The sequence below is a fragment of the Hippoglossus stenolepis genome, chromosome 12 (genome assembly GCF_022539355.2).
Source record: "Hippoglossus stenolepis isolate QCI-W04-F060 chromosome 12, HSTE1.2, whole genome shotgun sequence".
Taxonomy (NCBI): Eukaryota; Metazoa; Chordata; class Actinopteri; order Pleuronectiformes; family Pleuronectidae; genus Hippoglossus; species Hippoglossus stenolepis.
The window spans coordinates 11,755,407-11,768,891 of NC_061494.1; the positions used below are offsets into that span (position 1 = coordinate 11,755,407).

Here is a 13,485-nt window from a genome sequence, read left to right on the forward strand (position 1 = left end):
TTACATGAGGGCCCCTGCCACTCAGGTTTTGCACCATTAACAAGAATCTTGTTGTTCAGTTGCAGGGACATGTTGGACATCCACTTCCATGTCTCTAAGGGACAGGGCTGTGTACAAATAAGTACTGATGGGATGAGTATGATAGCAAACATTGAGTCTCTGGGTGATGTGGCCGACTGGCAGGGGACCAAGAATTGATCCCTGGAGAACCTCACACACAGTGTCAACCTTCATAGGCATTAAATTACTGACTGACACAGGAAAATGTTGTCACTTTAAGTAGGATGCAATGCATATATACTGTATATTTTCATTCCAGTGAATATTGCTCCGGCGCCCTACTTTGTCCCTACTGCTGTTTTTCTCAGCGTGTAGGAATCATACTCTTCTGCAGAACAAGGATGATGAAATGCCGGATTATCTGAGCAAGATATTCCTCCTGTGCTCCATTCGGCAACAGTGGTTAGTAATATGGCACTGTTAAGTGCATCCTTGTCGAGTCTTACGACAGGAAAGACCTCCAAGTCAGCTTAGAAGATGCATTATCAGTGTGCAGCATATTAAGCAAAGCGTAGCCTCTCCCCAACAAAGAGATGGGGTACTTTCTGGATGCCTGTCTTAACCCTGCAGGAACTGTTCAGAGCTTTCATATCAGTTGCTATGCAGCCTCGAAACAGCAAACTGAGGCTTTTTGCACCAGTTTCCTCTGGTGTCCAAATCCTGCTCCCATGCCTGCACTACAGAGGAGCTGGCCCACATGCTAAGCCTCTGGACGACACAAGACGGTCAAAGACACCTCTGTCCTCACCCAGTGAGTCTCCAACTGTCCTGGCTCAATTATCATTGTCACAGTGGGATCCAAGAGGTCGACTGTGTTTGTGTTGCTTTGTGCCCCCCCCCCTCCTTTCACTGTCTTTAATTCAGTTGAAATGTGCCATGTTGAAAACAGTGAAACGTTTTAGGCCTCTCTTAACAGTGCACCACTCCTGTGCTGTCCTCTGCCCTTCAACCATGTCTTCCCTGACAGTGGCACAAGCCTTGCAGGCCCCCCCCCCTCCCACCTCACATCTCTTTCTTCCTCAAAGAGCTGCATTCTTATGTTGTCGGCCCTTTGCTCATCTCGTCTTCGACAGCGGTGTGGGACTGATGTGCTCTCTCTCCACCTCCCTCCTGAAGACCCCAGTAGCCTGTGTGGGAGGATTAATGCCGTCGCTGTCTGTTGCTCCTTAAAATACACTGTTTCGCCTTCAAGAGACTCTGTGCTAGCCCTGCAGAAACCCCCATTGTTATATGATGTGCACATTGCATATGCCAGGATTGGAAGTGGCATATGTAATAATGGCTAATAAAATTCTATTTCACAAGAGAAAGTGTGTGGCCTTAAAGGAGACATGTGATGCTTTTTAGTTTTTAACTCCTCCACAGAAAACCCTGCTCCTAAGCAATCCTTTATTAATTGTACAGTTAAAGTGAAATGGTGAAAGAGAGCAGGGAAGACGTGCAGTTAAAGGGCTGGGGCCTAACTTGCTCAACCATTGTTGTGCGGGGTGCCCACGCTACCAGGTGAGCTTCAGGGTGCCCCATGATGCACATTTACATAATGCATGTCGAGAGGCTAGTCTGGCATGACCCCTAACAAAGACAGTTAAAGCGAGAGCAGAGGCCAACATTTCCTACATGTGCACAAATATGTTGACAGATCACAACAGAGTGGGCCAACACACCAATCAGAGCAGACGGGGCTTCATCAGCCTTTAAGATACTGGAGTGGAAAACAAGTATTTCAGACAGAGGCTGAAAAGAGGAGCTGCAGCAATGGACATTATGAGGAATTTCTTAACGTTTGAGCATGTAAAAGCTTTTCAATTAATAACTCAAATTATAATGATGAACCTGAATATGCCTCACATAATGTCTCCTTTAATTGTCGGGCTGAGGTCACACTACTGTTCTGGTATTCAACGATAAAGCAGAAAAGTGTGACCCGACGCACTGAATTTTATACTGTGAAGGTGGAAATAAGATTTAGAGCTTCGCCACCATTCTTGTCTTCTGTTTGTAACTGCTAATGTTTAAGAAGGAAAATCATGTACCCTCCTGGAGGCAGAACAGTGTCTCAAAGGGAACCCGAGCTGTGATTGGACCTGCAACACCACTTGGTGACCTTGCTCTTTGTGCTCTGTGTGCTCTGTGTGTTTAATAGCGTGTTATGTGGAGCACAGCAAGGTGAGCGAGGTCCTTTCAAAAGAGAAGCATACTGGCTGTGCAATGACATCTGTTGGCAGGCTGGAATTATCCCTGCAAATTGTCGCCGGTTGATTATTGATTTCTACTGATTTTCATTTAGTTTTTTTGTCTTTAATCTCGTATACATATTAGATTTGTCAACATTTTTGATTAGATTTGAGTTACATTTCAATCTAGTTTAGTCAATTAAATCTCATTTTAATCATACATTTTTAATCGTGTCTTCTAAGCTACAACTGTCGGCAAATATGGTGACATAGGGTTACCATGGTTACAGATGTCTCCCGCAAGGTGCCCATGTCACTTTCCTCTGCAGTCGTACAGTCTGACTCACCCCAGTAAATCCTGTTAGCATTTCCAAACTCTCTAATATAATCTTGCACAGTTGTTCCTGCTGTGCGGCATTACAGCAGGTGATGCCAGATAGCACAACTGCTGCACACATAACTTTACCAGTTGTTTTTAATGAATAATAGTGCAACAAGTCAAGCAGCTTAATCACCAGCTAAGTGTGCAATTCCACAGATGCAGGTTGTTCAAGACTTTACATTAAAACTTCCACAGGATTGTTTTGTTTTCCGTTGAAAATGTTTCATCAAACATTTTGTCAAAGTTCAAATTTTCAAAGGTTAACCTTTATTTAGTTTTTTTATCAATTAATGCTTTTCATCGTGTTTTTGTTCTTTGGCACAATTACCACTTATCACAGCAAGTACGACCTTGGCATTTATCAGGTTGTATTTGCTGGACGTGTCTAACTTCCTTCTCGCTCATGTTGGTAGAATTCGCAGCAACACCTCTGTTTGTTCCATTTGAAGATGGATTAGCCTTTAAAAATCGAATATAATCTCCATAAAGTCTCCATCATCCTTTTGTAGAAATATTTTTAGGTCACCGTAAGTGTGTTTTAAATAACCTCACACACAACACGTCTCTGCTCTCTATTTTAAGAGTTAAGCATAAAATAATGTACGATGTAATAAATATATCAGCTTGCATGATGTATTGAATTTAATCATGCAATAAAGAGCCTCTTCACTAACCATCTTTTTCTTCCAATCCCAGCTCAGGAGCAGAACTTTGGGGATCAGTTCCTTCACGTGTTCCTTCAAGATGGAAACCCTGTCGCTGAACTCGGGTGCGGTGGCGGTCACGTTCTGAATGTCGCCGCAGTGCAGAACATCAACAATAACAGATGGATGCCAATCACAATCCGGTAAGATATGCATCATCCTCCTTTCTTCTTTAGTCCCTAATACTCTATCGCCAAATTCACTATAATTGTTGTAATGAGCATTACATGTGATATTTATCTTATTACTTGTGATTTTAAGAAAAGGAGGAATAACACAAGTGATGGTTTTGTGAATGTAGGAAAGACAGAGTCACCAAGTTATTTGCCTGTCTTTATATCGTTTTTAATTGGACATTTGTGTTTTTGTTCCTACCTTTTGCTTTGTGCCTTTGTTTGCGTCAGTGCATGAACCTCTGATTTTTACACATGTCTATTTATTATTTATTTGAATTTTACCATCAACCTGCCAGCGACTGCAGCTGAAAACTAGCCTGTATGGCTAAATCTGGCACACATACCATGTTGGACTCTAGAATGCATTAATGTGCATTGTCCTTTTCAAAGTGTAATCAAGCCACTAATGGTAGAGGTGATCCCTCCATCATGACAATTTTCAATATCACATAATGAAAACCATAATTGTAAATTATGGTCAAATGTAGTTTCATAATTCATGTTGTACAAAGAAAACATACAAATGCACCAGTATCACCACTTTGATTTCATCAATCTAATAATTAAATGGCAAAATTATTAATCATTAGATGTAATTACATTGTTTTAAATGTTATGTTTTACGTTGTTTCCCAAAATGTGGCAAAATGGACATAATATAAAAACATCCATTATAAAAAGGAAATATCTACTCATCTCAAAGCTTCAAATCATGCAGTGAGCCGTGCTCCCTTCTTTTCTTTTGTTCAATGGGATTTTTCTACAAGGTCACATGTCACGGCCTCTGTGGTAAAACCCTGTGAAAGCTTCCTCTCCAGTATCAGTCCACATCAGTGCTGATCAGAGAACTGGTGCCATGGTAATGCAGACTTACACTGAGCGCTCACACCATCAGACAGATCTGAACTTTAATACCCTGGATGGATCTCTGTGCACCTCAGCAACTGTGCAGTGCCCGACATGCTTTCAAAAGTCACACAGACAAAGAAAACTGGCGCAGTCTGGGTTTTGGCGTGGTGAGTTCTGAAGGAGACAGCCAGCTGTCTCCTTCAGACACACACACACACACACACACACACACACACACACACACACACACACACACACACACACACACACACACACACTGCAATCATGTATTCACTTTGTCTGGGACGTACTTCAATAAATCATCGTCTCAGAAAATGAGATACAAATTGTTGCTTGTATCTCATTGTATGCATTTGAGTTTGAATGGCAGAACTTGCATTGTCATGCAGGAATAAAGTGAATTACCTCCTGTCTTCTTTAGATTTGCATAAGTAAGCAGATATATTATGAATAGCAACAACAACTATAGTTTACTCCACAGTTAATTTTAGAGCTTGTACACTGTCTACCTGTTGATACACTTTTTTTTTACTCAACTCTACAGAATGTTTTCCTCTCATAGTGTTAGAGAAATGAATCTGATATTGTTAAGCAGTGAGGTTCATTTCAAGATAAGAGTTCTTGTATACATGATGAGGCCTTGCAGAGTAATCTTAGCTCAGTGAACTGTCAGCGTATTGAGCAGTACAATTTTATTAATTTGTCATTTCGTATAGCTAGGTCCCATTAAAAATGTATATTAAACCCTGTTATGATAATTACAAAATGTACAGACTAACATTTACTAATAAATTATGTTGTGTAATATTTCTCAAACGGTTCCTGCAAGTCTGGAGTGTGTAAGTGGTGAGTTTATAATTATGGGTCTGTAAGTGAAGTTCAAATGATTTTATTCCTGAGATAATTTTCCATTTGATAACTAAAGAACAAAACTAAATGAAAAAAATATATATATTTATATGCTTTACAATGATCTACGGAAGCCATGAGAGGTTTGGTATACAGAGAAATAAAGTCCAGTGCATGTTATGATAGCAGAACACAACAAAACAGGAAAAGACGATTTCATTTTGCCGATTTAAATCGATATAGAAGTGCTGGAAGGCAACCAAATCAGTGGGTTGGGCATGAAAAATATCCACAAAGAGTTAACTGTCCCTGCTTTACTACAGCTTTCTTGCCATTTGAGGTGGGCATGACAATGTGCTGCTCCTGTTCACATGGCAGAAGTTTTCCTTCAAGGCTTTCCGACTGAAAGATTTCAAATAAAAGTGAGAATAATCCGTTTAAAATCAATAAGCCTCGGATCCTGGCCTCCCAGGTTTATAGTCCTGTGCTTGAACCATTCATCCACCACAAGTTGAGTTGCTAACACACAATATATGTATCTTGTGTGTAGATGGCGTGGAGAAATCAAAAAAACTTGCTTATTTGGGCAGAAGGTGAAAAAACTTTTTTTTAAATCCAGCGCCACATAATACAACACATAAAAGAAATAACCGGGTAAGTAAAAGCCTTTCTGTTGAGCCCCAGGAACCCAGTAAACAGCACATGAACTGCACAGCGTTGACTAAGCTGGAGTCAGATGATAGTAGCTTTGTTAGATAACAATGTAATAATTAAAAGCAATTACCCCCGCCAACTTGCCATGCTTGTCACTTGATTTAGCTATTTAATTTTTAAGACTCCTCCCTGGATCAAATTGTTCCCGAAAAGCCACGAGCGCCGAACGCAGCTCCTCTTTCGGATTATCCGAGGAACACATTCGACTCCGAAGCATTTGGCAAAAGATTCGGTGCCGAATCTTGAACCTGATCCACACGCATTTGCATGTTCGCTCCTTCCTTGTCTCATCCAAATAGGTGTGATCACAGTGCTTCCCCGTTCACAGCTGATCCCCTGTCTCCTCTGTGCATGCACAGGCTCCCACCGTGGGGCAGAGTGAGCCAGTGGGAGAAGCGAGCCAGGTCCTGCCTCTATTTATTCTTGATCGCTTCAGCAATTTTATTCACATGCAAATGAGCGCATGACATCATCTAGTCATGTCTGAGCGGTGAACACCTACTTTCCTCGGATGAGAGTTGGCAGCGCTGGATATAGCCGCTGCAACTTGCTGTTGTCAGCATCTGCACGCTGCAGGGCAGTGGTTGTGTTTAACTGTAAATAATCCGAGCTTCAGTGACCAAACGGGATAGAATCCAAATTGCCTGATGTCACTGTAACACAGACTCCAGACTTTGGTGCTCACACGCTCTTATTTTCAAACCCACCAATCTTATTGTCAACAGTGGAGCGCTGTTCTGCTGACGCACAGCACGTCAGGATTGTTATTTGCTTTCATACGAATACAGTTGCGCCACTTTGACTCGCTCATGTAGTACACGTAGCCGGGCTGCCATTTTTTCACTGATGCAGCATTGTTGACACGGAGAGGATGATGTGACACCTCCGTTCTAACTTACAGTACCACACTGTGAGAAAATACGGCACTTCACTTCCGTGATGGGTATCCATGCTGGGCTTTTATGTGGCGTGGTTGGGATAATGGCATAATTGCTGCAACGAGTAGTTATGAGGACGAGCGCCAAACAATGTGGAGCGTTTATTTAAATGACATTAAAAGCCCTGCAGTGGGTGGTCACACAGCTGTTGTCGCTTCTCAAATGCTGAAGCTCTTTTCCCCACAGTGTGAACAGAATGTCGGTGATAAATCTCAATAAATTCAAACTTGCGCATTAACACCCAGTGAAGGTTTTATTTTAGTGACCCGCCCATATTCGCAGCCACTGAGGACCTTTGTTCTTTGCGTCTTACGACCGCTCCATCATGCTAATCATGCCCAACAAAGGGATGAAAAGCACTGTGAATATTCAATCAAGAATTTAGCCGCCTGTTCTGATGGTAAACATAATTGAGTGGATCACATGGTCCTCCTGCAGAAAGGCTTTCTGTAGAGCCCGATCGCACCGAAACGATCAGATCAATCAGAACAGGCTGGCAGATACATGAAACACACAGGACAGGCCTTTTCTTTAGAATGAGCATGAAAGAGTTGGCATTTGATTTACTGTCACTTTGCAGTCTGTGTAATGCAAACCACAGGTCTACATTGAGCAATGAACATCAGATCGTATTTAAGTTACTTTCAGACATGCATTAAAGTCTAGACATTTTACTGAGTTTTTTCCTGAGGGGCTGTACGTGAGAACGTAAATTTCTGAGTCAGTTCCACATATTTTCCCGAAACTTGTCCTGACAGCCCTCAAGTAAAATGTCCGGAAAATATCCAAATGAACCCATGTGAGAATGAAAATGAAAAAAGAAATGAAGGAAAATTCACAGCGAGTAAGCGGGCGTGTTGAGGATGTTTCTCACACGCAGCGGACTTGAAACTGGAAGAATACAAAATGCATGGATGAAAAAGAGTTCCCATACACACACGCCGACAAAGAATTCAACTTGGAAAGATGAAAAGAGTCGGGGGCTTTTGTCAACAAGGGTCAACGCTAGAGTGTTGTACAGAAAACGTGTCATCTCCGCCACAGAATTTAAACGTTATGTCACCACCCACATTTCCCTGATGCTGTGAACGTGTCTGACCTGGAAAATCTCCTGCTTCATATGTGACAGTCCCGGGGTGTCCAGACTCAATTTCCCCAGATTTTTTTCAGTGATTTAAAATGTCAGAAAATGATTGAATGAATAATCCTGATGATGTCACAGGGGTAGCGTTAAGGCTGCATCCCCAACACCACGGTTAAGTTGAAGAACATGTCCCTGTTACAACATTTACTCTTTGAGTGTCGTAAAACTGAGACGATAAAAAAAAATATATTAAGCAGGAAAAGTCCTATATTGTAAATTCAGGCACAGTGTCAGTAGTTATGCAGATGTTTTTGAATGTAATGATGTCATGGAGCATCATGTGTTTTTCACTGAGAGACAATCTGATTGACTCTCGATGTGAGACAGTTATGAAATCACCATAATGCAACAACTTTAAAGTACGTCTTCTGCTTCATTTAAAAGTTAATTGCATGTTTCTGAATTGAAATGCATGAAGCTTTTATGGCACTCAGACATACAAAAGCCCAAAGTTAGAAAAACAAAAGGTGTCGTGTTCTTTTTTCCTTAGGTAGAGATGGTAGAGTCGGTCTGGTTCAAAAAAGTATTTATTTAGAAGCAATGAACAGCTACTACATAGCTATGGGCACTCAACGTACAACCCGCAAGCCGCCTAATACCGCCAGGGAAGTCAAGAGTCGCCCCGAGCGGACGGTGGGTGCAATATTTATAATAATAGGTAGAACTTCAGCAGGAGGGGGAGTCACGTGGCTAGTGCACAGGCTGGTCCCAGCCTCAAGGCACTGGAATTCGCCAATGATGAGGAGCCGCTCCCAGTTTCGTCCCTCCTTTGACAGTAGCTGGGACAAATCTTCACATTCTGACAGTGTTTGGTTTGGTGTTTTAAAACAAGCCTTGAATCGGCTGACAGCTTGTGAGCTTTCAGTATGGCATGCGCATTTTCTAGACAAAACAACGCCTTTCCTATCTGTCCTTCAGACCCTAGTGGCAGCTGCTTGAATTCTTTCTAAGGGTATGTCACAGTTTTTTAAGAAAACAGTGCATTCATCTATGTGTGATTTTTGAAATAAAGCTAATGGAGTTTATGCTGTAATATAGTAAGTTAGGTATGAGAACAAGTTAAAGTACAGTTTATTGTCTGCCACAGATGTACAGTCTTCTCAAACAGGCATTATCAGACAGGTGCAAGACTGAACTGCGATGTGACGCACACACCCACACACAACAATCAACTTCAAGATTAAAACCAGCCAGCAACGGCTACTATGAGTCACTATCTGAAGGCCGCACATTTTCCCACATATTCAGCCCAAACTGCCCCTGCCCCCACCCCTGTCTAACATACTGCACTTGTTTAGAGTTCAGTTTCATTACCATCTTCACAGACACATATTCAGAAAAACATAGATTTTAGTCTTAACCAATATTCAAAGGAATACATAGCTTTTAGTCTTAACAAATATTCAAAGGAAAACATAGATTTTAGTCTTAACAAATATTCAAAGGAATACATAGATTTTAGTCTTAACAAATAGTAAAAGGAAAACATAGATTTTAGTCTTAACAAAGGCCAGTCCCGAAAATGACTCGTTCTGCCATGTAATTTCACAGAGGGGAGTGTGCAGGGAGGGCACCTGTATAATTTTTCATTTGGGTACAAGGACATGCTTGTTGTTGACTCGGTTTTTGATGTCGGAAACTTTCTCCTTTGGGGAATGTTTTGGGGGCAATGCCGCTACGATGAAAGTTTGAGAGTGGCAGACTTCAAATGCTCCCCAGGTCATTTGTGAGGCTGTGCGCATTATTGGCTGAATCCCGTTGTGCACCCGGGATTCACTGCCGGAGTAATTTTCATTCACACACACACAGTCAAAGATCAACAAGGATGACACGAGGCATTCTGCGGCATCGCATTTCTATCCTTGTCACCGGTGAACTCGCAGTCCCTGGCTGATGTGATTATTCAAATTCATGCCACTTTTTTCGAGGCTATTTTTCTTTTTCTCGTCAGTCAAAGGAACGGGAGCAGTGTTTCAAGTCTGTATGATTCTGACTTAGTGGAAATATTCTTATTCTTCGTGACAGATGTTTTTGTGTCGAACACCTTGTGGGTTTTCATGATGAGGTTTTTACAGGCTGTAAATAATAATAATAATAATATTATCGGTTTAAAATGCACAAGATATTCAGTTTCACTCGGGGGCCGTGCATGAATGTTTGGCCGTCGCATCTGCAATTTTCTCACTGTTTTCTCACCTGCATTTGTCGGGCGCTGTGAAAATGTCAATGTAATGCTCAATCAGAGAAAGTGGAACGCCCGGAGTAGCTCGTCTGTTGGCTTGTTTGATAATGGGATGGAGGGCTGGTTGCACGCTTTTTTGTAATTCTGACTTGATTTGCCTTCTCGCTTTATTCAAAAAATGCTGTCACTCCAACCAAAAACACTTGACCCACCAATGATTTCCAATTGGATTTATATTGATTTATATAACGTTTTTGGCACAAAGCAACAGACAATTTTTTCTCTATACATTCGTAGGGACGAGTGCACAAAGCCGTGTGAAGCTTTGAAAGCTTTTTCCTATTTGTGCCGAAAAAAAAGATCCAAGGCTTCATAGACTGTCAACACGCACACATCTGGAGGTTTGCAGAAAATATATCAGCCATTAACGGGCAGAGAGAATGCACACAATGCTTTTCATGAGTTTTCATTTTGAATAGAATATGTGCACCAAAAACTCTACATAAGATTGTGGTGTGTTCATTTCACTTATTAAAGTTTTGCAATATACATGACGCTATCTCTCTCAACTGGCTCATGTAGAAACACACTCCTGTAATTCGTATACATAGCTCATTGTTTGGTCGCTTGTAGTTTTTATTTGTTTGGGTTAAGAGGGTTTCGGAAAATGTGCTTGTTTAACATATTTTTTCGGTTGTGGACCAAAGCTTTTTCTCTCTAGGCCAATCTCTCGCCTCTATTTGAAATACTTGACTGGTTCTGTTCTTGTACAGTACCTGTTGGAGAATGCGCCATGGGACGGCAACAAAACTGAATCGGTCAAACCCTTTTCCAGTATTTGAGGGTTGTACGGCACTTTGGACATCATCAATCACATGGAAGCGCAATTTGATACGCACCGCTTCGAACCAGTCTGCAAAAGTGAAATGATCTTTGGTGCCTCTGCATTTAACGTCCCATTAGTGGCAACTTTGGTCTTCATCGTTTTGCCCAAAGACACTTCAGCATATGGACCGGGTGAGCCAGGGAACAATCAAGCAAACCCATGACTAATGGATGATGGATGAAGCAGATGTTCTGACTTTTATTCCTTATAGAGCAGGTTTGGAAAAAAACTGCATTTCCTTTCAGTCATGATGTTACTAGACCCTTTCTGTCTGATAAACATCCATGTCCTTAAACTTCACCCCCTGAGTGTGAAACACTGGCTTTCTGCTGAGAGTTTGCAGCCCATGCAGTCTCTTTTCACACTAATATAATAAAACACATCGTGTAAATTTTAGTGAATATTTATTGAGCTAACTCCTGCCTGTGGGATTGTAACAGTTATTTCATGATGCTTACGAAACACAAAATTTAATACTCTCATGCTCTGACCGTTGAATATTGTTTGATGTAAAAACATACACATGGGTGGGTGTGAAATGTTGCCTAGCAACAGCTGCTGTAAGAGGAAGAAAACAGACGAGTGCTCTGAGAGGAGGAGAATTTCAAAATAATGGCAAATTTGTCTGAGGGGTTCTTTGAATTAACATCACGAAGATGAGAAGCTCAAGATCTAGTTTTGTCGGGGTAAGAAACATCTGTGCACCTCCGTCAACAATATGATTGCTTATGAAGATGGTGGTTTGCACGTAGTAATCTAATGTGCGTTTTATAACACATATTTATATTTGTACATATAAGTATATGGAAATAGGTAGCTTGAAAGTAAAATTATCACAAATGTAATTTGTGCTCAACTGAGCAATGGGTAAAGTAATCCCTGTGCAATTTGGAAATGTAATTAGCAAACACTCATTGATTAGTTATTCCGAACTACAGTGGACAGAACCCATCATTAGCACTTTCCCACTGGGTTTTAATTGCGGCAAGATTAATGTGGAAACGACATTTATTTGGGGGGGATTGCCGTGCCACATGTGCAGCAGGGTGAAATGTGAGGTCTCAATATTGATCGTTCTGTTTTTTGCAGCCACGTTCTCTCAGCACAATGCCCAATCTGAGGCCACATATGTTTATCAGTGACTGTGCATTCAGCGTGGCATTGACAAGCGCTGCCATAAAAGATTCATTGATGAAGCAACCAGCCGCCCTGCCTGCTCACTTTGAATTTCTTTTGTGAACCCCCACAATGCCAAGAGGCTTGCTGGGTGCTGTCTAATTGTGTTGGTGCAGATATAATGATAGAACACAAGCTACCCAAATTAATTGAGCCTTGCCAGTCACAGCACAAATTATGCGGCGAGTGCTGCAGTGCTCCCTGTGAGTGAGAGTCGCTGCACCAGAGCCAGAGCAGGCATTACTGTCACTGTAGGTGTAGATCCTGGTGTGATACGGGGCTTGTTGCGTTTAAGGGGGAAAAACAACAGACAGATCCGTCCTGACTCCTGACGTCTGGTGGGATGGGCGCACAGGACGTAATGTGTGATTCAGGATCGTACATTAATGTTTGTTCTCTCTCTCTCTCCCGGGTCACAGATTGTGTTTAACTTCACAGCCTGTTGTGCTAAAACGAATTTCACACAGGCTCCTTCATATGTAACATGTGTGACCCATTTACATTTAATCTGCCCGCGGACGTGAGCCTCTGCCGAGCGTATTCTCCTGCTGCAGGACTAATAGATTCTTGACACTGAATCACCGAGTGACTTGAAAATGATAAACCCGCCACTGCCGCCGCGTTCCACATTATCATTTGCTTTTTGTGTGAATCTGAAATATGATTGGAATTAAAAAGCCATAAAAAGAGTGACAACTTGCCCATCAGCCAGTGGAAACTGTTGCAAGGGCACCCGTGCAGTGCGTGATGTTTTACTGCCATCTGTTGCCAATACTTTCAGATGTTTTATGCAATAGTAATATTTTAATCATGATCCTCCCTCATTATAAATTTTCTGCAGGGGACTGTGATGAAGTTCAAATAGGATTGTAAAGACAAACACCTAGCATCAGGTTTAACAAATACCTTTGTGCGAAGGTGCCGGGGCTGAAAGTATTTGCAGGGTCCCTTAACATTGCAGGTAATATTTCAGTGTTGATCCACGGGAAAGTTGCAGTAATGAACTTGCACAGAATTAGTCTTTCTCTCTCTCACACACACACACACACACACACACACACACACACACACACACAGAGAGAGAGAGAGTCTAAATGGGGATGTTAAAGATGACAAATCACTTATGATTAGAGCATTAGCCAGATGAAGAAATGCATAAATGATGATTGAGTAAGTCAAAATGATCACAGCCATATTGTGGCTTTTGTGTGTTTGGAGAAAATGAAATAT

At 41.6% G+C, this 13,485-nt stretch overlaps 1 protein-coding gene across 1 annotated transcript in view; it reads left to right on the forward strand.

Annotated features, from left to right (window-relative positions):
• The window catches only part of eys (eyes shut homolog), a 167,308-nt gene that overhangs the window by 125,380 nt on the left and 28,443 nt on the right, over positions 1-13,485 (forward strand). Inside the window, exon 41 of the mRNA XM_047342277.1 lies at positions 3,313-3,463. Coding sequence (XP_047198233.1) covers positions 3,313-3,463 — 151 coding nt within the window. The remainder of the gene's footprint in view (positions 1-3,312; positions 3,464-13,485) is intronic.